Source organism: Carassius auratus, chromosome 25, assembly GCF_003368295.1.
Source record: "Carassius auratus strain Wakin chromosome 25, ASM336829v1, whole genome shotgun sequence".
Lineage (NCBI taxonomy): Eukaryota > Metazoa > Chordata > Actinopteri > Cypriniformes > Cyprinidae > Carassius > Carassius auratus.
Genome location: NC_039267.1, coordinates 5,757,800 through 5,784,486, shown reverse-complemented (window position 1 = coordinate 5,784,486; position 26,687 = coordinate 5,757,800). Strand labels below are relative to the sequence as shown.

Here is a 26,687-nt window from a genome sequence, read left to right as displayed (position 1 = left end):
TGACATTGTTCACGGTCTCCGGTGACGGGTGCCTACAGCCGCATCACTGTGGAGACCAAAGAGCCAGCTAGCAGCCAACCAAATCGTCCCGATTTAATAAATACATATCATGAGCTGTAGAAATCAGTCATCACAGCGATGAAAAATTATGTTTAAACTAAATTCCAAAAAGCCAACAGAGCTGGTTTTCCCAGCTTGGGAATGTAGAGACTGGTTTGAACCAGTTCGGTTTCCCTCTCTGGCCTCCCGCTTCGTTCTCAGACGGCTCAGTTCTCTGCCTAGCAAAACTCTGATACTCTGAATCAGAGGGGAGCATTTAGGCTTGACCTTGTCGGCACTGCCGTGGTGCCAGCCGAGCAACGTGAACCCGTTCCCTGATGTGGAGGAGCTTTGTGCTGACTGCCATCTGCATGTCAATGCCAAATATCCCCTTTGAAACTGGCAAATGGCATCGTTTGCCCTTATAATCCTTCAAATTGGCTGACAAAGTGCATGGATGTTTTTTTCACCAAGCCACAACAAATATAGTTTTTTAAATGTTAATCGAAGGTTTATTCAGAAAGGTGAGTTTTATTTGCGCACATGCATAAAAAAGAATTCCAGATCACATGGCAAAGGATTCTTTGGATCGACATGACGCACTACTGAATAAACGGCGACCATAGAAACAATTTAACAGCTTTAACAATATAACCCGGCTTCATGTGTCTTTGACTTCTGCTATACTAATGAAAGCGGTACTCGTGGCCACATCGCCATGGGGACTGTGACATCATCAAATCAACATATCCATGTTTCTGTCATCAAGAAACCTCATTTTTTCAATTTCCAAACTAAACAAGCATTTCTTTTTATAAACGTAATAATAACGTATAATTCTTTGAACTGCTAGACCAGGTCTTGTGACGATGAGAGATACATTCTAATGAATCTGCTTGCCTTCACTTGACCATACTGGCGAAAGAAATAGCAGTAAAAATATTTGTATAATCTGAGTTTTAAAAGCAGATCATACTGGGGCTTATTTATTTATTTTACTTGCATATGTTTTAAAAGTTTTAACTGATTATTAATCTGTATAATGTGCATACCAATCTGTTGCTAGATTTAAGCATGCAAAATTCTAGATTTAGTGCAATTAAGAGAAAAGACAAATTGAGAAATCAAATAATCAACACGTTTAAAATATCGGTCATCATAGTATTTATTAGCTGTATTAGAGATTTGTATTTTTATGGAAGAAAATAACTATTATTACTACCATATTAGTTATCAGCCAGTATTAGAGATTTTTGAATTTATTGCTATTGTTTATACTGGATATTTAATAGTTCATGTTCCTATCTTCTATTTTGACAATTTAATTCTCAAAGATAATCTTTAAAAACAATAGTGATATAATTAGTCTCTTATATAAATATACACAGTGGTGGTCAAAATTATTTAAAAAACTGAACAGACCTCAAAACAAAGACCTATTTTTGCCTCCAAAACATGATTTCATTTAATAATGTTCATGAAACATGCAGATGGTTGCTCGAACAAAACAAATATCAGTCGTACTGTTTTTATCCACGTTTAACTTCAATATTTGGTATGTCCACCTTTTGCAGTGATTACAGCAGCACATCTCTCTGGCATGGCGTCAATATATTTCCTGAGAACTTCGACACTCGTGTTATCCCATGCCTTCCTCAACTCAAGCTCAAGGCTTTCCCTTGAATGTACAATAGATCTGTTCAGTTTAGTTTAAACTGGTAGTTCCAGCAGTAGTTAGAAGAATGATTAGGGTCATTGTCCTCTTGCAAAATAAATCCAGGCCAAATAAGATGACATCAGTTTTCACTAAGTCACATGTTTCATGAGGCTGAAATGGCACCTCACATTATAAGACTACCCTCTCTCTGTCTAACTGTTGGGAGAAACTCATTTTTATCTCTCTCCCCCTCCCTCCCTCCGTCAAACATACACTCTTCGCTTGTTGTCAAACTGTTCAAACTAAGTCCTTCTCCAAGTTTCCAAGAATTGGTGGCATCATGCGGTCTAAAGTGTACCTTACAGTGCAGAGGTAAAGAGGACATGCATTAATAGTTATCAGAGCACTCACACGTCCACAGGCACCCGCAGGAGAATGGGCAGAACGGTGGCCTCCTCATTCATGCTCATGATACGAGACTCCAGCAGCAGGATGATGGTGAGGCCGGTGCGAAATACAGCCAGCAGACCTGCAAAGAACATAAGAAAGGGATCAAATAAGGTTCAAGAAACCTGTTTGAAACCAATCATTTTCTATTCTCTCAAGTGATGCTTAAATGGGCATAAATGACACAGGGGTGTTGACACTTGAGGTGTTATTATTCTAGTACAAACAGGATCAAGGCGTGATATACCATGCAGCATGATGAGATCCCAAATGGCCAATACTGAGTCCCAGCACGGCAGCGAGGTGAAGAGAGTGAGAAACCACTGCATGATGAAATGTAGAGAAGACACCCCAAGAGCCTCCTACCATCAGAGACAAACAACACACTCCTGTCAACATCTACAAACAGGTCATACTTCACCCAAACAAACAGATAAATACATTAATAAATCAATATTTTAAGCTTGAAAGCTCCAGTGTGGCGCTGTAATTTAATGAAAAAGAGCGACTGGCACATTTTGATAAAGTTCTTCATTTCTGTGTTCCACACTTAAAAGGAAGTCATTTGGGTTGGTTATATCATGATTGCAATGAAATAAAAGCTTTTTAATGATGTTTTAGGTGTCGCTGCACTTTGCAATCTTTGTAAGTTAATAGCATCATGTTTTCTCCTGTGCTGTGGTCTAATAGCGCAGCTTTTCAGACAGCTGCGCTGAGTCTACACACAATGAGAAGGAAATCCCTTAAGAGTTTACCAAGCTGCACGATTGCTCTGAGGGGGCGGACAGCCACCACTATAAAAAACAGAAGAGCTCATTTGAAAGCCCTCAGGAAAAGCTCTATGAGACACAGTGACAAACCTGTGCGAGAAAGGCTGTGATCTGCATAAACTCTAGAGAACTGGGAGATTTTAACCAATGTGTGTAATTCAGCATGTGTCTGGTTTTATATTCAGACATTTTCCTGTTGAGAGTTGAAGCCAGAGTTTAAGACCTCTTCCTTAGTTTAATATGTCTTAGTTTTAGTCTTATTATTGTTTTCTGATTACTTTAACAAACCTGTTTTGAACTTGCCATTGACCATATTGATTTAAAAAAGCAAATGGAAAAATATATCCCATTTTTGAGAACATCATAAAATGCATTAAACAAACCAGTTTCCCAAACTGGGCTTAATGTACCAATCACAGTGGGTTTGTGAGTTGATAAAAAGTTAATAATTAAATAAATCATAAAAATTTTAAATAAGTTATTTAAACCCTTGAAAGCAAAAAATGTAAATATTTTATTTGTTTTCACATAACCATATTTGTGCACATCAAATGACATTGAACTGTAAACATGTGAATGTGTCGTTTTAATTATTGAAAAATGAACTTCCTCAGAGATATTTCAAGTAAATATTTCTGGTTATTACATGATTTTTGGAATCTGATTACATAATCTAGATTACATGTAATCAATTAATACTTCATATATAAATGTACAATATATATTTTTTTAAAATAATAGAGGCAAACTTCATCTTAATTTCATGGGCAGAAAAAATAATACGTCATAATATATTTATTAAAATATTTATTGATTGATTTTTTTTTCTTTTTTTTTTTTTTTTTAGCAGAAAAATAAAAATACATCATAATTCTCACCAAGTGCTGAAAAAGCAGAGGTTTCCTGTGCTTCAGGAGCTGATGAAAAACCAAAGCTTGATGTTGAATCCTATAAATAAAATAAATTAATCTCAAATAGATAAAAAGTTGATTAACCAACAATATGTAGCCCATTTTCAATTATTGGCATCTGCAAAAAAACAAAAATCCAAATTCTCCCAACAGTTCTTTCATCAGATGTTTTTAGTGTAGCTTGAGTAAACCTTTGTAAAATAAGTGTTTATATATGTATTTTATAAACAGCTGAAAGTCTTACTTCTCCAGAGAAGAATCAAAGAGCTCGGATAAATATTTGGGCTTCTCTAACAGAGCAACCAGAGCCCAGAAAGCCTCCTCCTCAGACAGGATCATCAGGAGCACAGCAGCTATATAGGACATCCCTGAGCAAAACAACAAACAAACAAACCATGAGCCACCACATGCTCCCATTATGACCTGAATGTTAAGGACAAACTAACTAAATTAGCTCCACAGAATAAATGCTAACTAAATTATGACAATGACATGCAATAGCATCAAGATAGCACTTGACTGCCCTCTTGAGACTGAACCTCGGTATATACTGAAGTTAAAAATGTGTGACACAACCAGTAAAAGCAGTTCACGCAAAAAGGTTCAAGAAGATTTCAGTAATCCCAGCAGAGGTGTAAAATACTTGAGTAATTTTACTTGATTACTGTACTTAAATATTATTTTGGGGGATTTGTACTTTACTCAAGTACAATTTAAACTGACTACTTGTACTTTTACTTGATTACATTTCTGAAGATAAAACAGTACTTTTTACTCCTTACAATTTTATTTAATCTTGAAAAGTACATTATATTTTTATTTTATCTTATGTGCATTAAATATGGTAAACAGAAGCTCAAACGTGTGTGCCTGACATGAGAACTATTGATCACTGTTTTCATGCATCAAACACACACATTTCTACTTCAATTATGACTTTCATCAGGTAAATGTCTGGCTTCAAAAGTTCACCATCAAATCTGAGGAAGCATATTGTGTTTTTTTATTCTCTCCCTTTAACCATTCTTCTGTATGTCTGTCAGAAAAAAAGTATTTCTACTTTTTTAATACTTGAGTACAACTTAAAGTTGTACTTTTTTACTTTTAATCAAGTATGTTTTTGACCAGATACGTGTACTTTTAATTGAGTAAATTTTGTACTGAGTACTTGTACTTTCACTTGAGTAAAATTTTTGAGTACTTTTTACACCTCTGAATGCCAGTGACCGCATTTGTGGAAGTAAAGGCAGTTCATTACCTTGCACGTATCCAATCTGGGGATTATATCGGGCAAATGCGGTAAGAACTCGGAAAAGTTTGGCTTGGCCCTCAATAGCCTCCGCACGGTCCCCCATCAGAGTGCGATGGGTCGGAAATGACCTTCCTACAGTATATAGACAAATATGGAACTATCAGCTGAACTACCAAAATATTTCAAACGTGCATCTATAAAAATTTCTATTTATAAAAAGTTTTAGAAAGATCACTTTTGTTGGTCCCTTAGGACCCATATAAGGAAATTCCACTCCGTCTAACATCACACAGAGCCATACTCGAAAAAAACTTTCCGAAACTTGTGACAAACCAGAAAGAGTATTTTGGGAACAAAAATACTCCTTCAAACGTACAACTTAATTTTTTTAACTTTGTCCATGTTTAGCACTGGAATCCAACTCTTTAACGGTGTAAAAAACTCAGTATGCATGAAATAGCATTTCACCCCCCCTTTAAAAAAAAAATGAGACATCTTCGATAGTTTTTAGCAGAAAGAAAAAAATTAACTTAACATACACATGCATTTTTTATTATTAATATTTTATAATATTACTTGACAAAATGAACAGCAAAACATTATTAAATCTTAATTATTTAAATCTTTTATTAGTCCAAAGTTATTGCATTTCTATATTTTTATTTATTCAAACAAAAAAATATGTATATTAATGTAAACAAAAGAGTCCAAATTAATGCATGGAATTCCAGTGATCATCTAAAGGCACAACTCACGCAGGTCGAGGGCGATCTGTTTGAAGAGTGTCAGGTCAGCGCTGGGGAGATCTGGTGCCTGTCCGCTGCTGATCTCATTCTCTGAGTCCACTAGAGAGTCTATAGTAGGGATGATACTGTACTCACTGACTCCAAGATCAACCAGAGGCTTACGGATCTCAGTCTGACATGCCTGAAGTAAACAATCAACCTGGGTTACTTCCAAGGAAAACGTGTTTGCATAGTAATAAAAATACATATATGGATGGGGTTGCACCTCATAATCGAAAGAGTTGGCAGCTCTGAGACTGTCGATACTTAGGAGGCATTTCCAAACACGTCCACGTATTGCTGGAGGAATACCAATACGAATAAACCTCTCGATCTGAAATTAGGAAAAAGGAAAATGATAAAAGCTACTTATATATATATATATATATATATATAACAATTTTTAAAAATCATCATATAAAATTTGTTTCAGATTTGTAATTAATGAGTTCTGAGAGGAAGTTATTTTATTAAATTCAACAAAGACAGTAATTTGTCCAACAAAAGTTTTGCTATAAAACAGTTCATTCATTCTGATATGAAAAATATTTTATAATGCATGTATTTCTCTATAGACAATTACACTTATGAATATATACATTTCTGTGAATTTAAATGGATTCTGGATGGTTGTGAATGGGACTCAACTCACAGAGTTACATAGAGAAACATGCACACCTGATTTCTGCAGATAAAACTGGATCCATTCCAGTAACTGAGAAATTCACACAGCTCCTTGACTTTAACTGGATCAGGCTGAGGATAACTGAGGAAACAGAGTTGTGTTATATGTCAACACATAACACAACAAAGTGTTCATTCGTGTGAATTGATTTAATAATGAAAACGAACAGAAACAACTAACGTTATCTTACCTGTAGTCATGATATCTGTGTTGCAGCTTCTTGTCTCTTTTCTTACTGAGAGCAAAGCCGAATTCATCAAAGCCTACCGAGCTGCTCCGCCGCGACACGATGCTCTTCCCGCTGCTCGCGCTGCTCGCTCTCCTCAACATGATTCTCATTCAATCAGTTTGAATTCATTCTGGACGCGCGTGCTTTCATCTGCGCACTGTACACTGTAACCGACGCTTGAACTCAGCGCCAAGACCAACACAATGAAACCACTCTTCAAAATAAAAGTCTCAACACATACTGAAAAGCTTTAAAATAAATTATATTAAAATTGACACTGAAAAAAAATTATTAAAACAACTTCATCAAATCTATCAAAAAAATCCGACTCGACGACCCTCCTCTGCTGAACCCAGGAAAGTTTTTTTTTGTGTGGCTGAGGGCCACTAAAGAGAATTTTTTTTAATAAAAATCTCTTTAGATAAATAAAAATAAACAATAAAAATGCTTAATGATAAAAGCAACAGGAACATATGAACTGTGACTTTTATTCAACATTATGTAACATCTCGAACAGTTAACATGCTGTTACGATAAACATAACGGCTTGGAAATATGGCACAATAGTTTAATACGTAAAATAAATACATACATAGGGATGTTATTTTAAACTGTACAATTAACTATATTGTTAAAATATGCTGTTATGATTCCGCCTCAAACCAAGGCACCAGATGCTACCAAGGCATTGCACAATAACTACTATGCTTTAATGATATCTGAATAAAAAAAACTGTATGCAGTAATGATACTGTATATAAATAAAACTATGCTGGAAATTCTGGGACCATGATGACAGGTGGCAAGGCATTTTGGGACTATCCAGGTGCTGCCAAGGCTTTCCAGCTCCATAAGACACTAAGGCATGGAGGGATGGCCATTGACATCAGTTGAAGAAACATGAGGCCAATTCTGTGGCTTAAACCATGACTGGAGCAGTATTTCATCCAGTCTAATCCTCCAGTTTGGGTCTTGCTACAGGAGACACCAAATCAGATGGCAGCAATCTGAGCAGAGAGGAGTCAGGTTATAATCTTTAGCTTTGCCAGTTCTAAGCTGTAGTTCAGAAAATCCAAGACAATGCCTACAGTTGGGCTCAGATGTTACTTTTCCATTTTTGGGAGATGTTACTTTTACTTTTTGGGTGCACCATACAGTGACCACACGGTAGCAGGTTTTCCATAGTACCTGCCCTCTATGTCATACTCAGGAGAAAATACTCTGCTATGATTGAAAGAAAGACATTTTGTTTTATAAGTGAGCTTCAAAATACTTGAATATGGTTTAATTCATCATTATAATTCTAAACTACACTTTTGATGAATAATACATACTCCAGAAGACGTCATAGCCAGTTTCCCTCATCAGATCCCCACATCCAAGTTTGATCAGCTTGACTTCAAGGGTTTTTGGATTGATCAAAAGGTTGACCAGCTTGAAACACTCCACGTTGTCAGTACTTTACCAGCCCCATGACCAATTTAAATCTTTGTAAAAAGTAGTATACTCATAATGTTGATGCGGACCATGTGTCTTCTTTTGCATTTCAATGACAAAAAATGGTTACAATTTAATTTTAGACATGTCAAGTCCACTAGATAGTGGACAAAACATACACCAAGAAGAATACTTGAAATGGACAAAGTGAAATAAAGCAATTTGCTAGATAAATATTCAAGATAAAATCATGATACCCTTAACGTTTCTCTTCATTGACAGCGTTAAATCCTCCCTCCCGAGCAATCGACCAACTTTATTCCGGCTCAAAATGTTCTGAAGATTTACAGGTGGACTGGAATGAGGCTCTTGAAGACCTCCATCTGCTAAAGCACAGTTAATATCCTGAAGAAGACTTTGCTCTAAAGTGAAAAATACCAAATGTTTCTTTCAATAAGGCCATCTTTGATTAAGGTTAGGCTTATTATCAACATATGATTTCTCTCCAGTATAATGGCACACCAGCCTGCTCCTGGACTTGCTGAGCCTGACCTTGACCTGGGCTGCTTTTCTGTTCAAAGAAAAACAAAAAGAATTCCTCCTCAACAATATCTGTCCTCTTCTTCTTTCTTTCCAGCCCATCTTCCAGACTGAAAGTACTCTGTTGCGCTGTTGCTGGATGTTAGGGTGTACTTTCATAGAGGTTGTACACCTAAACACTGTGTGAACTTTCTTTTCTGGATAATGGTAACAACTGTCCACTTGGTTTCACCTGTGTTTAAAACCTGTTAACTGTCACTCACATTTTTGAAGATAGACTTTAAAGTGCATGATACAAACCAAAATTTTATACTTCATGACTGAAAACATTTTGTAACATGATTTTGATGTACCATTTACACGGTAATGCAATGTCTGATTTTAAAATGGGGTTTGAAGGATGAATTTTGAAATTGTATGTTTTCAAGTGATATATAACTTCTGATGATTTCTAAAATGTGATAGAGAAAAAGGCAACGAGGAAGTCTTTTTTTTAAACAAAGGTCAAAACTCCTTTTGTAATGTAGATTTCTGAGGGTGCACTCTTGTCATAAATTCATCTTCTCAAATTCATTACTTTTCCTACATAATTTTTAACAAAAAATATTGGTAAAATATATATTTGGGAGTCTTACCTTTCCAACGATATATAGTTTGTCAAGATTAGATTAGATTAGATTGTAATATAGTATAGTCAACGTAGGCGTCCCGTATATGGGACGGGGTGACAGTTATCAGGTTAAAAAAATCAGTTCATAGCCTTAATCCAACTTAAATTGGATCTGGAAAGCATGTGTGAGGGTTTGGATTTTTGCTTATGGTAATTCTTGACTAATACATGACTAATTTCCCCTTGAGTCCTTAATAATGCCATCTTCCCATTTGACAAGTCAGGCTCAGTCTAGATATTGTTTTAAATCATCTGCAGGTCACTGGTTTCTGGGAAGTGGCCACACACACACATATTACAAACAGGAACACTCCAAGTGAACATATTTGGTCTTATTACTGTCAATGATGAAAACTGTTAACATCTTGTGGAAACCAGTTTTTTTTTCTCCCAGAATTGTTTAATAAGAAAAAGAACAGCATTTACAGTATTAGAATTTGGTTTTTACAAAGTGTTATGTCTTTGCTATCATTTTTGATAATTCAGTACACCCTTGTGAATGAATTCATTTTTCATTTAAATACATCTACAATTAACCTAAAATAATCTTAATTACTCCGAACTATTGACAGCCAGTGTATGTGTAGAAATAATCAGTCACACACACACAAATATATATATTTATTATACATAAATATAAAAACACACACTAGTGTTCTCACATGCTCTCATTTCATTACATGTATAAAGTCACAAAATGGAAATGGAAGGTCAAGTCAAGTGCATTGAATTCTTGAATAAAACATTTAAAGCATTCTGCTGCTAGTAGTATACCATTAGTTTTGGGAAGTTTATTTTATTGCACAAATGAATATTTAAATCCACTCAGGATACATTCTGTAAGCAGAAAATACAGGAAAATGCATTACAGAACATCAAAACCGAGCACTTTCTTCTGAACAGACAGGAGAGGGCCGGTGTCCTTCAGTACCTGACAAGGTAAACCACTTTCAACACAAAATTCAATGGTTTTGCCACGTAAAGGTGACAATGAAGAGTGACCTAAATTCTTTTACAGGTACTTGGTGCACAGTATTGTCAAAGGAATAACCTTCTGTTGCAGGAACAGTGGGATTCCTGGAGTCACACAATAGATTCCTCAAGGTCCTGTTCACTCTGTGAATCTGAGCCAACAGTAGGGTGGGGGTGTCTGGAAACACCTGATGCATAAAAAATACATTAAACAATGTAGGTATAACATTTAAGAATAAAAAATACAAATAAAAACTAACTTTTTTAATCTCCCCATCGTTGAATTTGTCTTGCACTTTCATGTCATTATCTAGGTTGGAACATAACTTCTCTCGCACCTGCTCTAAAGCCTGCAATCCCATCCAAAGAAGATCCCTTTCCCTCTCCAAGTGCTTCAGGTTCTTCACCTGCAAACAAAACTCATTCGCTTACATTTTAAAATGTAAAACAAAACAAACCAACAGACAAAAAAATCAGCGATTATATTAGCGTTTGTTTGCATAGCTGCCTCAAAAAAAATAAAATTGCGTTGTGTGGAGTAAACAAAATAAAAATAGATCACAGTGTGTGAGTAAAGTAGATGTGAACTTTGGATATTCCCCTCAGAGATGGACAGGAATGTCGTGACGAACTGTGATAGTTGACATCTGTGAATATGAGAATAGCTGGTTTGAAAGAAATACTCATGCAAATTTTACTCTAGTTTTAAAATTAGATTACAAACTTACTATACCATTTAAGCTGCGGTACATACTATACATGAGTGAAATGTATGCTTGTCACCTTTTCTAAACAATGTGAATGCGTTTAGTACATCTAAAAACAGTCATATACAGTCACTTCAGTTACACTACATTTGTATTACTTTGACTAAAAGTATAATTAAGAAACAAAATACGTAACAAATAACCAAACAAGAAAAAAAAACTAACCCAGAGGAAGAAACGCAATGCATCCAGACTGGTAGGACTTTTCCTGAGAGGGACCATGACTACAGTGTAAGATGACATTGGAGTTGCTAAGGAAAGCAAATCTTTATATTTCAGGAGACAAGAAGAGAAGCAGGGACAAAGAAAGAGAGAATAGAACAACAGAGGCTGATGTTTTGCTGCCTGAAACCCCACCCTAGTGACAGAGAGACACCGACGTGTACAGCTACTAATAAAGAATGACAGAAACCTACACAAATGCAAACAGTAAAACTGTATTAAAATCACTTTCCACATTGAACAAATGTAAACTGGCATTTAACAATAACACATAAAACTGCTTTAACATAACAAGTTGCATCACAGAACAACCTCTTAAATATTCAAATGTCAATACAAAAACAAAGTAAAAACAGCTCAAACCTGTTAAATGAGAATGAGGAGATCTTTAGGTAATTAAACTGAACAGTTCCACATTCAAACTTTTAGATGTTTTAAATGATTTTAACAATGAATAATTTATCTTTCATTGTCAGCCGTCCACCCATCATTTGTCCTTCTCTCTGTCTGTGGCATTCTCCTCATTGAGTGGGTAAGGTGTGAGGTCCAGGGTGAGCAGACGGCTAAACATGCATTCATCAAACTGTAACAGGAAGCAAAAAGAAAAAAATGGTGCATGACAAATGAGACCATTAAGATGAACAAAAATGACATCTTTAATTTTTTACAATAAACTTGATAAATTTTTAAATATTATAATAAATTATTTCCAATTTTACCTAAATATTTTGTTGGATTCCCCTGTTTTTTAAGAACAATATGGAGTTCATACAATACCTTTCAAAAGTTTGGGATAAGTATGTTTTGAGGAATTAAAAAAATGTAGCAAGGGCACATCAAATGTCCCTAAAATACAGACATTTATAATGTTACAAAAGATTTATGTTTCAAATAAATGATGTTCCTTTGGACTTGCAATTTTTTTTAATGAGACCTGGAAAAAAAAGTATGTGTAATGGCTGCTGAAAATTCAGCTTTGCCACAGGAATGAATAATATTTTCAAATACATAAAGAAAACATGCATATTAAATTGTAATATTTCACAATATTACTGTTTTTGTTGTACTTTTTTTTAATCAAATAAATGCACACTTTCCGAGCATAAGACTTTCCTCAAAAACATTTAAAAAATCGTACCAAACCAAACTTTTGAACTGTAATGTCCATTTTGATTTGTGTTGAAGCCATTTTAGTCATAAACTTACACAAACTGAATGTTAATTATTAGGGCTGTCAATTATTCACATTGTTTCCACACACATTCACAATAATGAATAGATCTGTCTCCAGCAGTAGATATATACAGTCAGCAAGCGGATGGTTTAGGTTTTACATTTTATTTTTCAAGATTCAAGATTTATATTCGTCACATACACAATTATATAGAGCACATATAACCAGCCGTGAAATGTGAGTATCTCCATGTGGTCCTGTACGATATTGCAACTTGATTTCTCTAACATGTAAAAAGGCTCTTTGCTGTTGCACTGTACACATACTAAAAAAATTCAAATTTTTCTTTCATTTGTGCTTATATGGGCTCCTTTGGCAACCCTTTGGAGTTTCTAAGTGTCCTTTTTTTAGAAAGACATTTAAATTTATCTTGAAAAAAGCTTGCAGAAAATCCATATATTTGAGAATCACCCTTTAATCTTTTGGTTTACTTTGCTGGATATAGCAAATGACGACAAAATAATCATTTGAAACCAGATAAATGGTCTATGCTTAATTTTATGAAGTGTGCAATTATTCCCAATTAAATCACAAATAATTTAATTAATTAGACAATTTTTTTTAATCAATTGACAGCCCTAGTAATTATATAGTTTAATAGTTCAATATTATTTCAAAAACTGGAAAACTGTGTAGAATGAGCAGGTGTGTCCAAATCTTTGACAAATGTGACCCTGGACCACAAATTTTTGGAAACTGAGACCTATAAATCGCCTGAGAGCTGAATAAATGAGCTTTTCATTGATGTATTGTTTGGTAGGACAATATTTGGCTGAGATACAACTATTTGAAAATCTGGAATCTGAGGGTGCCAAAAATAATAAAAAAAATCCAAATATTGAGAAAATCATCTTTAAAGTTGTCCAAATGAAATTCTTAGAAATGCATTTTACTTATCAAAAATGAAAGGTTTAATATATTTACAGTAGGAAATGTACAAATTATCTTCATGGAACATGATGTTTACTTAATATTCTAATGATTTTTGGCATAAAAGAAAAATTTATCATTTTGGCCCATACAGTGTAGTTTTGGCTATTGCTACAAATACACCCGTGCTACTTAACACTGGCTTTGTGCTCCAGGGTCACAAATATTGTATATACTGACAACAGTAAGATTTGACTGGGAATGTTAATGTGTCAAAATACAGTCAAAATACAGTACATTCGGTTTACTACTATATAGATGAACAACTAGACTCAAAACTTAGATTTCTTGGGGTTTCTAAATGGAGTTCAAGTGATGAAATTGATGTGATACAATAAAAATATGTGGATGTGTATACCATTGAATAGACTCCAAGAAGAGCATCGGCCCGCGAGTAGAACTCCTCCTTCAGGGAGATCACAATGATCTGGCAGCTCTCTCTGGACATCATCCGGAAAAATCCTGTAACCTGCATGGAAACTGATGTCTCTCCATCATGGCAGATAGATAATATCAGAAAAGCACTTTATTAAAAACTGAGGTTCGTCTTACCTTGCCGATATTCGTGTTGTCCAGGGCAGCATCCACCTCATCCAGCACAAAAACGGGGCAGGGCGAAAGCTAAAAATGAAACGAAGATGATCTTTACAGTTTTCTCCAACAGTAGATACATGTCTATTTATAGTCAGATATTACTTTACAAGAAATCTGTCAATGGGTTTAAGTGGCTGTTCACCTGTGAATGGCAAAGACCAAAGCGAGAGCGGCGATGGCCTTCTCTCCACCTGACAGGTTGTCCATGGCCATGAAACGTTTCCCAGGAGCCACACAGTTATAGTTGATGCCATCCAGGTAGGGCTCATTTGGATTCTCAGCACTAAGAATAGCCTAAAGAACATGTGCATACAAGCAAAGTGTGATACAACAATAAAATGAATGAACAAGTAACTGAATGAACAAGTAAGAGTCGAGTATGGACCTGAGCGCTGGTGTTCCTGCAGAGTTTCTTGTAGATCTGGTCAATGACCACAGACACGTGTTCAAAGCACTGACTGAAGAGATGGAAGCGTTTGGACTTCACTTGCTCAAACTCCTGACTGCATTTCTTAGTGGTGTGTGTGCTGGTCTCAAATGCTGATTTATAGAGGGTTTATGATTATAAAGGGGTAAAAGTACACAAACATGATTATGTTTTTATGTCAATGATGGATGTTACAACAACAAACTTAAGCTGAAATCAGTTATTAAAGTTAACAATTGTTAACACTTAACCAAATTCTTCCTACTTCCTTCCAATGTATTATTATTATGAAACGCTAAATGGGAGTGGAATGCAATTACCATTTAATTTTTGTAATAGTAAACTACTTGAAAAATGAAACCAGTCTGTTCTACACTACAAAAGGTCAAATAAATACAACAATGCAACTGAGAAAATGTTTAGTTTTAGGTCAAATTTTAGATATATGCAAGAGGTTGTCAATAAAGCCAGTTCTGTGATTATTAATAAATCTTCATCACGTGCTTTCAGATGGAGCAGCATTTACTACACCAAGCCATAGTTCATGAACAAGCTTCACAAAATCGGGTTCATAATCGCACAATAATGGAATCAAAGATATCGTTCTGTGATAATGACAGATGTTTGCGTAGCTTCTCAGTGAACTATGGCTCGGTGTAGTAAATGCTGCTCCATCTGAAAGCATGTGAAAATACCACATTTAGCAACATGTTTTTACTCCTAACTCACTTCATTACATTAGTTAGTTTCTGTGAGATGTGGCTTCTTAAACAGAATAAGGCATGCAACATATTTCATAGTATTCTGAGCAGTGATAAAGGCTATGATGATTAGCATTGCATTATTATAGACTTTATATTATACTACAGGGCCATTGAATGCTTGAATATGATTGGCTGAAGAACGTTCTGAGGTGTGCAATTATTTTTAGGGTAATGCACAGTGTCATTTTGATTTATCGTGCATTCCTATTAACTTCCCACTCTCTTTCATCTGCATTATTAGGACAGTTGAGCAAAACTGTAGGTCTTCAATTTTAGTTGTAGTAGTCCACACCCTCATATAAAAATATTAATATATTCGTCCCTTACCATCCATGACTTCTCGAAAGCTGTCCTTCACCTCTCTGATCTTCTCTAGAGCTTTCAGGTTGGGAGCTCTGGACATCATGATCATAGACTCCAAAGAGGAAACGCCCTCTTTGAGCTTCTCCAACTCAGCTTCCACTTCACTCTCTTCAGTGAGGGTCTACATACACATAATAAAATCCAAAACAACTCTCCCACAAAAGAATGACTGCTCTGAGTGCCAGTTTTAGTGTCATGTTTTCACCTTAAGGCCACTGTCCAGTGTTGAATAATCAAACACCATCTGCGCCTCTCGTTCATAAATGTCCAGAGTACTGATGCTCTGAGACTCTACTCTGAGTCCAGCTGCAATAAAGTTTGAGTACACTTAACAGCAGAATAATAAAATAATAATAGGGAATAATCTGTGCTGCCTTTATTCAAACCGATTTGACCCTCTGTTTGCACCTGTATGTCACTGATGTCATCTATTGCTCCAGAGATCAGTGTCAACGGGAGGCCGTCTATCTTACAGCCCAGCAGCAGGTTGTGTTTGCTCAGTCGCAGCTGTTCCAGAGCAGCCTCAGTGCAAATAGTTTCTTTCTGAAGCTTCATTAGCACCCTTCGGACAAACACAAGCAATAAAAATAGATTCAGAAAATAAATCAAATCAACAATGGTCGAAGCATTGTTTTGCAGATCAACCATTATCATGCCCACTTGGATTTCTCCTGGAGGCCTTTAAGAGTCTTGTCAAGCTCTGTCTTGGCATTTTTAACTACAGTTGTCTTTTCTGACAGCTGGTTGTTCAGCTCGATGAGATTTGATTGCGTCTCCTCCACAGCTATCAAAAGTCTGTCTTCCACCTGGTGGAGATGTGGGAAACAGACATTAGTCCTTCAAATACTAAAAAGTACAACAACAAAAACCAAATATGCCAGAATCATTATATATATCCAGTCCAACATAACACAATTCCCATAATTTCCTGTAGTTTCTCTGAAAATAGTGAAATAAATGAGCTTGCCTCTTTCAAGCTGATAACAACGTTCTCCTCTTTTCTTATGGTCTCTTCTATCTTCTTCATCTGTTTGACAAGTTTCTCCAGCTGAGCCTGTTCATACTCTATCTGGGTACTTAGACGTGTATGCTGGGACTCAAACTGCAGGCTGTACAATCAGGAGATTTAATAAGTAAGAATTAGTTTGCATTACCATTTCATGCTATATTGTATAAACGCACACATGGCCACAGCTGTAATATGGCCAGGCTCCATTTATGCAGGTCTTACCGCTTCTTCTCGAGCTCCTGCTGCATTCGGAGATAATCCTGCTCATACTCACGGATATTAACCACACCAATCTCTGTGCAGAAGTCCGCAAACACAACATCCTCCAACTAAGATGAAAGAAATCAACAGAACCATGTATGAAGGAAAGAATCACTTAAGATCGACAAATTTTATACATCTGTGCCACCTTGCTATCATTACTGGCATGAATCACTGAAAAGCCTATACTGGTCATTCACTGAAAGATTTTTCCAGCGCTCGAAAACTATTATAAAACTCATTGATATTTCCAGGTTTCCGTGAACACAGAACAACACTGCAAGAGATGATGTTACACTTAAATGAAATGACCTGATTAATTTTGTTTCTGACGGCCTTCATCTCATTATCCTTTAGTTCTACACTCTCAGTCTGTATCTCAATCTGGGCCTCAAGGTTGGAGAGCTCACTTCTGAGTTTGGAAATCTCCTGTAGTTCACACACACACACACACACACAGCTTACACAAGCGTATCAGAGCGGTTTAAAAGTCATGAAATTAAGTATAGAGTGTGTGACTTGCAGCCTGGCAAGCTGGGATGCTCTTCTTGCTGATGGAGTCCAGTTCTGAGTTGGAGTATTTGAGGCGAGTCTGGTTTCCCTGAGACTGAGCCCTGATCTGTTTTAGATCCACTTCCTTACGCTTCAGCTTCATCAGGGCCTGCACATAAATCAACAACATTAGCATACATTATGTCACAATAAACCAGAAGTTATAAATCTATTCCATACTAATGAGAATTTTTATTCAAGGTACCCCCGCACACAATGAAATCTCACTGGTCCAAAATATTGCTCCATACAGCTGCATATTAAACATTGTTCGGTAATGCAATGAGAAATATTTTTCGTTTTTCCCTGAATATCTGCTGTCACACATTTCTATTAGTAAGCTAAGACACTTACACGCAACTCAGATGACAGTTGATCCTTCTCTTCCTTCAGCTTGTTCATATCCTTTTCCTCCCAGCGTCGAGCTTTACTGCGCAGGTCTAAGGAGCCTCCTGAAATCACTCCAGACTTGCGAAACAAGGTGCCATCAAGAGCCACCGTCTAAAGAAATTTTACACATGTAACATGCCATAGATGTTTAGGATCAATGACAGTCAATACGATTGGCCTAAAATGTTGGTGATCTGGTCGCACGCACTCACCTGAAGGCGCTCAGGGCCATCAAAGGCAATGCGACGGGCATCTTTCAGCGTTTCACACACCAACGAGTTCCCACACACATATTGGATCACTCTCTTAAGCAGAGGGGCACTTTGAGCACACTGAACTACATCCACCACCAACTTGGCTCCCTGCACTTCCCTCAGACGCTCATTTAGAGGCCGCACCTGATGCGCATATTGGGAAAGAACCCACTTTAGTAATGGAATCATATAAAAGATGTTGAAATTTTTTATTCAAATGCTAATAAAAATAAAAGCATAATTACTCATTTTGAAGGGCTTTCACTGATCACTTACATCTATATAGTCAATAGGAAGGAATGTCTCTGGTTCGGCTCTTTCTTCTTTTAGAAATCGGATGCAGTCATGAGCCACTTTGGCAGATGTGACAACAATAGCGTTCATATTCTTGCCAAACACCTTGGTGACAGCGACCTGGTATTTCTTGTGGATGGGCTGGCACAAATCCACTAGTCGGCCATACTGAAAACAGTCAAGAAACCAGCAGCAGATATTTTTTGATCCAATGCCAAAAGATGCATAAAACTACAATATCTGAAGCTGAGGTGCACTAGTGTTTAAAGACTTAGGTCAGCAAGATGAGTTTTGTTTACATATTTAAATTTAATGTTAAATATTTTTCATAGGTTAATACTCAGGGTCTGCACTCAGTTTGTGATATTCCTGTTGATATACAGTATTTTAGAGTAAACAGTAGACAGGCAACAATACAGTTAGCCCACAGTTCAATAAACACCACAGTTTTTTTAACTACAGGTTTCTTTTACACTTTAATTTAAAATTTAAAGTTCTAACTTAATTTAACTTCCCTGAGCATGTTTAGGCCCTCAAAAATACAAATAATTTTGGAGAACAATCTGAGCAATTCCAATAGGGTTCTTGCACCACCGGTGCTCGGGCCATAATAAATTTAATCTTAATTGAAAAATAACCATTATTTTATAGTACAACTGTAAAATTTCACTACTTATAATTTAGTTTTAATTTCTTTGCTCATAGATGTTAAAATATGAAACATGTCCATAATTCAAAACACACTCACTCCAGTGAATCGCGGGGTTAAGTGAAGAGAATGCATTCATGCTCCTTTGTGTGTAGGGCAGAGCAGAGCACAACCCAACACTTTTTTTTAGCAAAGCAAAAGAACCAAAGCAAAACTATCTAAATCTTGAAAACTTTAAAATTTGTGAAATAGGTTAAAATAATAAACAGATGGGTCTCATTTTAAACAAACACTAAAAACCGAGATGACAAATTTCTTCCAGTCAGAAATTTACTTTTGCTATGGTTTAAGAAATGTTCAGCCCTACCTTGTAACGATATTTGGACTTTGGCTTGTTTTTTCCTTTATACAGTGATGGTATGGCAAGGAAAGAATACTACATTTTGTAAATTTTGTTATTTGGAAATGTTTAAATCTTGTAGTAATACAATTAACCCAGCGTTTGTGCCCTGCTCATCCTGGTCATGTGAAATGCTTTTTACACACTGTTTCCCGAGTGAAAACAGTGCCACATTCAAACAGACTCTCATGCAAATCTCATGCAGAATCTCGGGCAGCCCCAAGTTATTTGTGCACTGCTGCTGCCTCATGTACTAAGGGCGCTCTATGCTGCTCAGTGCTCCTGTAGCCTACACTGAAGACATAGATCGCCCTCTCACGGCTGGAGACGGTAATGTTTTCTCTTGGTTCTTGATTGTAAATAAATGTGACTTATAGTCCAGTGCGACTTATATATGTTTTTTTCCTCATGACGTATTTTTGGACTGATGCGACTTATACTCAGGTGCAACTTATAGTCCGAAATAAAAACAGTACTTGCCAGATATGTATTACTATTGTTCAGCAGAATGTACATAGCCTACTACTGCTACAAAGAAACAAACATTATTTTTAAGGAATAATCACAAAACATTTCTTCCATGTAGTGTTGGGCGATATGGTTATTTTTCAAATCGTCATATCGTCAGCCCGTGAGATCGAGGATACTCAATATTATCGTGCCTGGGTGGAGCAAGAGAGAGACTCTTTGTTCCTGTCATAGCATAACTGTTTGGTGTTTTAAACCGCGCAGGTGCACGAGAGAGCGCCTATGGAATCACCAATAATCGAAAAAATATACTTTCAAACATCCTGATAAACTAACTTTAAATATAAAAATACTGTATTTAAAACAACTAGTTCATATATAGTCGGACGCAACTGTCATATCACGAGTCCTGTGACAATAAGTCCTGCTGGAAGTTATCAGTCTAAATGTTCTGTAAAGTCCGTAAACGGTGAAAATCAATAGTAGATTTCATTTAAAGTCCAGCAGTTTAACACTAATATTGGGCATAAATGAACACATTAAATATAAAGTATTTAAAACACGTAAGTTCATTTGTTCGGAGTAAGTTGAATTGAACTGATGCATCAGTCATACAGCGCTCTGGACCGCACGCTTTATGACGAGACAGACGCACCGCCACAAAAACAAGAGATGCATTCTAACATAACTGTGGCATTAAACTCAGTTAATGAGGGCTCGTTTAAAATATTGCACATATATAGGCCGTTCAGATAACTTGTTAAAGTGCAATGAAATACCTTTTGTCTGCAGACGATGTACGTCTGTTTGTGGATGAAGACTTTGTAACGGCCAAAACTATGTATTTTGGATGCATCACATTATAGTGCGGTGTGCATGAAAATAATAAGGCGGCAGAGCGAACTTTCATCCATAGTGATTCTCACATAGTCCTTCTACATCTTCTACGTGAGAACCACTATGGATGAGAAGTTCGCTCTGCCGCCTTGTTATTATTTTGTCTTTAATTAATTTGTAACGCCAAGAAAGAGTTAATCTCTCATGTTTGAGAAGAGCGCGATGCTGTGTAGCAGCCATTAAATGTCAGGGACACCTGAGTTATCCGAGTCAAAGTGGACCACTTCAACGTCTACAGGCTCTAATCCTCCTGCGCTCGCACGTGCGTGTGTGTGTGAAATGCGGTGATGAAGTGAAATAGCTGGGGCAGTTTGATAGCCGAATTATAATAAGCAGCCTAATAAAAATAATAGTTATTATTATTATAATCTAATACATTAATAGGAGAATGAGCCTAATATCGTTTTTATTATCGACAGAGAAATCTGCTTATGTCGATATCTCTGAATATCGTCGATACACCATACAATCGTCAATCGCCACAACCCTACTTCCATGTTTTAACTTTTATAGTAAATTACCAAAAAATTATGTTTGCTTAATTTTCAGTAATTAAAAGAAATTAAAATTAATGTTTTATGCCTTCATTTGATACCTAGAATATTTTTAAAACACAACATTTGAAAATGTATATGTTTCCTGATTTTAATTAATTAGACATGCTTTTTTATTTATAAAATTTAATTTAACCATAAAAAAAAAAAAAAAAAAAAAAAGTTGAGAAAACTTAAAATGGAAAAAATTCAAATGTAAAAAACGGAACTTGGTTAAAAAATAAAATGGAATTTGGGAAAAAAAATTATGGATTTCATAGGGCCCTATATGTAGCCACTATGCAAAATTCATACATGTTGGCAGGTCTAGAAATGGAAATTGTGTCACATTATAAATGTCACATAACAGATTTAATCTGCTCAATTGAATTAGGGGTCTGTGTAAGTTGATTGTTCAAGTACCACTGTATCAGGATAAAGTCTCCTGAGGCTTTCCAGGACCTCATCGCGTCTCTGCTGTCGTCGGTTCTCTTGGCTGTCTAGACGAGCGTTTTGCAGCTTGGTCAGCACCTGGGCAAGCTCCTCATTCACCTCCTCCATTCTCACCCGGCCCCTCGCCAGCTCCTCTGTCAACTGCTCCTCCTGCTGCTGCTGCTCCTCAACACCTTTCCTTCAAAAAATACAAAACATAATGTGACTACTGAATCATGAAAATAAAGAAAAGAAAATGAAAAATAAAAAAAATTTAGTTATTGCGATATTGTCAATAAAAAAAATAAAACAGTTGTTACAAGCTCATACATATGATGCTCATACAAGCTCATAAAATGTCACAACTTTTTGTTTTGACTCTTATTCATGCAGAGGTACATGAGGTAGTCAAACCTAGTAGTGTTGACAAAGTCCTCCAGCTTCTCTGCCCTTCTGCTGAAATCTTCCAAACGAGTCTGAGAGTGTTTAATATTTGCCTGCAAACAATCATTTATATCCTAAAATTAATTATCCACAGCTAAGCCCATTGTCTTTTTGTGTGTGTGTGTGTGTGTGCCATTTTTGTGTGTAGTCTATGTTTTACATATCTTCATGATGTGGCATAAAGACTGAAGCCTACCTGTATCTCACTTTTCCTCCTCAGGTCAAACTGAAGCTTCTCGCAGTCGGCTTTTACCTCCCAGTGCAGCTTCTCTGCACTTTGGTTAAGAACGGCTCCCTTCTTCCTGGCCAGCTCTTTGAGTTCCTTGTACCGCTCCATCTGCATCAAGAGTGTAACATGTATATAAAATATCTAAATGTTTGAGTCAACCTATTCATAAATCGGCCTTAATTATGACCCTAAAATTTCAAATGAAAACAGTTTCTGCTATTAAAACATTTCTCATCTGCTGATTCAATCAATGCTATGTCAGTGAGAAAATAAACAAAAAACATTCATGTTACTTTTTACCATTCAATACAACCTCAACATATAAAATTCAGCCCCACGCCACTCTTTCAGTGATTATTATTTTCCAGTGCAATTATGTTGTTTTCATAGAGATTCTGTTCACAAAACATAAATTTTAACTAGGGATGCACCGACAATTTTTTTTTTGGTCGATACAGATATTGGTCAATTGCATAAAGCAGAGGTTAAAAAAATAAAATAAATAAAAAAATGATCCGTTCCTGCGTGCGTTCCTTTGTATTATTACGTTCCAAAACGTGTTTTAAGTAGAAAAACACCAATTAAGTTTTTTTTTTTTTTTTTTTTTACTTTTTTTTTGCCTATGATATTAACAATAATATTTTATTAGTATTATTAATTAAAATAATTAAGTTATTATTATCATCATTCAGATATGTAGTAAATAATGTACCTCTCATTCTGCACAAATCCAAATGTTTCCATATTCGCGAAGTATCTGGATGCTAAAGTATTGTTTATCATGTGAACTATAGGCTTTGTTCCTCACTCACATGATCAACGTAAAACATCCTTCTGCACATATAGGCACTGGTCACGCTGAATGACAGAGACTGTACTATGGACTATATATAAATTGAGCAGTGTAACTGTGCATCTTTAACTGTATTTTATTTTTATAATAAACAGGCTGTAATGTTAAGTTAGCAAAATATGTTATATGTGCGTGTGAGTCGCTGATGTGATTAAAAACTATATTGCTTTTGTAAAATAAAGAAAACCGCTTTCTGCCATCTAGATTTCCTTTCAGTGAACTTCAGAGCGCGTTACAATACCCTGAAACTCATCACAATGTTTTTTCCTTTCGATTTGTTAATCTGTAAATGATTTAAGTGAAATATTTTTTGTATAGGCCTATATATTCCTTTTTATGTAGCATATAGTTTTAATCCGTTTTCTCTGTTCACAGAAACACTGCAGGGGCGTGATGTTACCTTGTGTATCTGTGTTTTACACTGGATTCATACACACACACAAAAACCTGCATATAACCTGCCATTCATTTTCATTTAAATGTAGTCCTAATACTTGGCGGTTTGTGACATATCCTTAGATAAACTAACGCTGGGCACAGCCATTGCAACTTACCTATGATGAATTTACAGCCGAGTGCTTTGGATGCATCATCAGCATCACATTTGCATTCCGTGCTGACAAACTTAATTCTGTACAGATTTTATTTTGGTTATAATTATTTTGCCCAGAGAAAAACGTTGGATTACGCAACAGACATGCAACTCATTGTCTCCATGCAGTCAATTAATAAACCATCAGTATTGGCCCTTTTCATGCTCTTTCCAATATGCCAATGGCTATAAAATAATAAAAAATTGGCATATAATTATTGGCAGCAGATACATCGGTGCATCCCTAATTTTAACCTGGCTCTCCTCTAGCTGCACTCCATCTCCTCGTTGAGCCGCCTCTTCCTCCATCAGTCTCTCGGAGGTCTTCCAGGTCATCTCCAGCTCAGCCAGCTCGCTCCTTAACTCCTGCAGCTCCTGCTCCTTTTTGGCTTTCTGACTTTGGTTCTTCTGAAGCGATATGCAGGCCTCTTCCACTTTTTGCTCGTGATGGGAGGTGTTCACTTTAGCTTTGATGTACTGAGGCCTCTGCTGATTGAGAATCTGCTCCTGAGATCTGGGAGAAACATTATACAGTGAGACTAATTATATATACATTTTGGTTCAGTTTGATTGAGATTTATTGGAAAACACAATGAAAAAACTTGTTTTTTGAAAATCTTATTTGTGTGTTAATATACATAATTTTTTTTTTTTATATATATAAAAATGTAAATGTATAGGCTACATTTAAAAAAAAAATGATCTAAATTATGTATTATTTAAAAAAACTTTAAAGACACTACCAGTCAAAATGCATTGCTGGTAACTCAAACCTGATCTCCTTCTCCAACTGCTGAAGTTCTCGATTCACGCGCCCATGTTCTTTCTTCTGAGCCTTCACAGATTGTTCATAGACGTCCAGGCTGTTCTTCTGCTGTGCTGCAGCATCCTGCACGACCCGCAGTGATTCTGACTGTGCGTCTATCTTTTTCTCATTGTGGAAAAGCTGAAAGAGGTTCAGCTGGAGTTTGTTTTCTCTGAGTTCATCCACCAGCGCCTGATATTTTTCCGCCTGACAAGATCGAAACAAATACATTGTCAAGAGGATGTAAACATATTGACATCTGACAGGCCTTTAGTTTAGTACCTCAGTTTTATCTTTGAAGACTTGTTTCTTCTCAGCTGTAGCTGCTTTCTTCCTGTTAAAGTGGAACTGGGTGTCCTCTTTGGCTTTCTGCAGGGCCACCAGCTTGGCATCATACTCAGCGCTCAGCTCTCCAGAGCTGCTGATTCGTTCAAACATCTTTGTTCGTTCTTTAGAATTCATCATGGCAATTGACTCAACAGCACCCTGGTGATCAGTGTAAGAATAAATATTAACATTATAAATTACCATAAACACCAATAAATAAATGCTACAGCATTTCTTGACCACTGAAGCACCTGATACACCAGACAATTCTTTGCTTTCACCACGATGCCAATCTTCTCCAGCTCTCCAGTGTACTTTGCCAAAGTGACCTGTCTACCATTCACACGATACTCAGAAGATTCCCCTATTAAAAAACAAAAAAATCATAACCACAAAAACAATTAAATATGATTCATCATATGTTTTAGCTTGAGCTCAATCACACTCACCTGAAATGCGCCTGGTGAAGATAATTTCTTCATCATTGTCTCCACAGTATATCATGCTCACGCTGGCGAAGGTGGACGAGGGTTTGCCGATGTGGGCACCATGGATGAGATCTCTTGTGTGTCTGACACGAAGATTTACTGCTCTCTCTCCCATCACAAATCCAAGAGCATCCATGACATTAGATTTGCCTTGAAATAACAAGAATCAATAATTTGAATCAATACTGAGGATGCCTCCTAAAGATTTTTGCTGCTATTACACTTAATAAACAGTAGTGGTAACGTGGTACACTGATGGTATGAGAAGATAATAAGGTATCTATATGGTTTTCTTGATTTATTTTACTTGCCCAGTATAAAATACAAAACTATATATATATATATATATATATATATATATATATATATATGCTGCATCTTATATTCCTTATATTTCTTATAAACGGCTTTAGTGCGCAACACGACGTTTTGGCGCCATTAATATTTTTAAAAAATTATTTCATTGCAATCTTTCCCACTCAAGAACATTTTTCTTCAAATGCGTAAATTTATGTAGCACGTTAACCATCTACATAATGTAGGTTATTAGCACATTTACTAATAAGTTGATTAATTCTGTGCTAACGATATACAGTAGCGAACGGTTTTATAAGATTAGCCACGCAAATTAGCTTAATTACCAACTTACCTGATCCATTAGTGCCAATTATGCAATTAAACCTTTTAAAAGGGCCGATAGTTTGTTTTCCTCGCCAGGACTTAAAATTTTCGACGTCTAATTGTTTTAAGAAACCCATGTTTCATTTGTGGATGAGCCAGATAACGGCTTTACTCAATGAAAGCTGCTGACAGGAGAAAAGGTCACGGCGGGAAAACTGCGTCATACTCTATACAGTCTAATCTATGGTCATACTGCCGAATCTGCTGATTCGAAAATCGCCTCAAAGAAAAAAAATTTTTTAGAAGAACTTAATTCTTCCAAAAATAAAAATATCTTAAATATACATCTAGGATTAATTCAGATTACAATTTAAAGTTTTATAATAAAATAATTTATAAATGTACATGTAAATGCACATTCTGACATTTGTATCTTGCCCCAGACTATCTTGATATAAAACAATGTATTCTAAAATAATCATAAAATACGTTTT

At 36.1% G+C, this 26,687-nt stretch overlaps 3 protein-coding genes across 6 annotated transcripts in view; all 3 read right to left on the bottom strand.

The window, feature by feature from the left end:
- LOC113043102 (TBC1 domain family member 10A-like) overlaps positions 1-6,969 on the bottom strand; it is a 34,309-nt gene extending 27,340 nt beyond the window's left edge. For both annotated transcript variants that reach the window (XM_026202254.1, XM_026202255.1), the window contains exons 1-9: positions 6,737-6,969; positions 6,540-6,627; positions 6,088-6,195; positions 5,832-6,003; positions 5,083-5,208; positions 4,069-4,192; positions 3,792-3,861; positions 2,391-2,505; positions 2,108-2,225 (exon numbers count right to left, since the gene is read on the bottom strand). In XM_026202254.1, the coding sequence (XP_026058039.1) occupies positions 2,108-2,225; positions 2,391-2,505; positions 3,792-3,861; positions 4,069-4,192; positions 5,083-5,208; positions 5,832-6,003; positions 6,088-6,195; positions 6,540-6,627; positions 6,737-6,885 (1,070 nt within the window). In that variant the 5' untranslated portion in view covers positions 6,886-6,969. The remainder of the gene's footprint in view (positions 1-2,107; positions 2,226-2,390; positions 2,506-3,791; positions 3,862-4,068; positions 4,193-5,082; positions 5,209-5,831; positions 6,004-6,087; positions 6,196-6,539; positions 6,628-6,736) is intronic.
- Positions 6,970-10,085: 3,116 nt separating this feature from the next.
- On the bottom strand, positions 10,086-11,646 carry LOC113043100 (uncharacterized). Of its 3 annotated transcripts, XM_026202251.1 has the most exons (4): positions 11,327-11,646; positions 10,655-10,801; positions 10,474-10,582; positions 10,086-10,353 (listed from the first exon to the last, which is right to left on the bottom strand). In XM_026202251.1, exons 1-4 carry the CDS (start codon positions 11,639-11,641, stop codon positions 10,298-10,300), a joined length of 627 nt encoding a protein of 208 aa, XP_026058036.1. In that variant the 5' UTR covers positions 11,642-11,646; the 3' UTR covers positions 10,086-10,297. The 3 variants fall into 3 exon arrangements, with proteins under 3 accessions (XP_026058036.1, XP_026058035.1, XP_026058037.1); XM_026202250.1 differs by having other exon boundaries at positions 10,086-10,582; XM_026202252.1 differs by having other exon boundaries at positions 10,086-10,582; positions 10,733-10,801.
- LOC113043101 (structural maintenance of chromosomes protein 1B-like) lies at positions 11,584-26,416 on the bottom strand. The gene is given in 26 exon segments (XM_026202253.1): positions 11,584-11,966; positions 13,906-14,016; positions 14,100-14,149; positions 14,152-14,168; positions 14,284-14,435; positions 14,527-14,681; positions 15,660-15,816; positions 15,901-15,986; positions 16,091-16,257; positions 16,356-16,501; positions 16,663-16,804; positions 16,927-17,033; positions 17,278-17,394; positions 17,489-17,626; positions 17,872-18,018; positions 18,120-18,305; positions 18,438-18,623; positions 21,826-22,033; positions 22,249-22,331; positions 22,475-22,615; positions 24,208-24,466; positions 24,726-24,964; positions 25,040-25,243; positions 25,336-25,448; positions 25,534-25,722; positions 26,222-26,416. Coding segments are annotated over 26 exon segments (3,705 nt in total). The 5' UTR covers positions 26,331-26,416; the 3' UTR covers positions 11,584-11,870.
- Between the last annotated feature and the right edge of the window lie 271 nt (positions 26,417-26,687).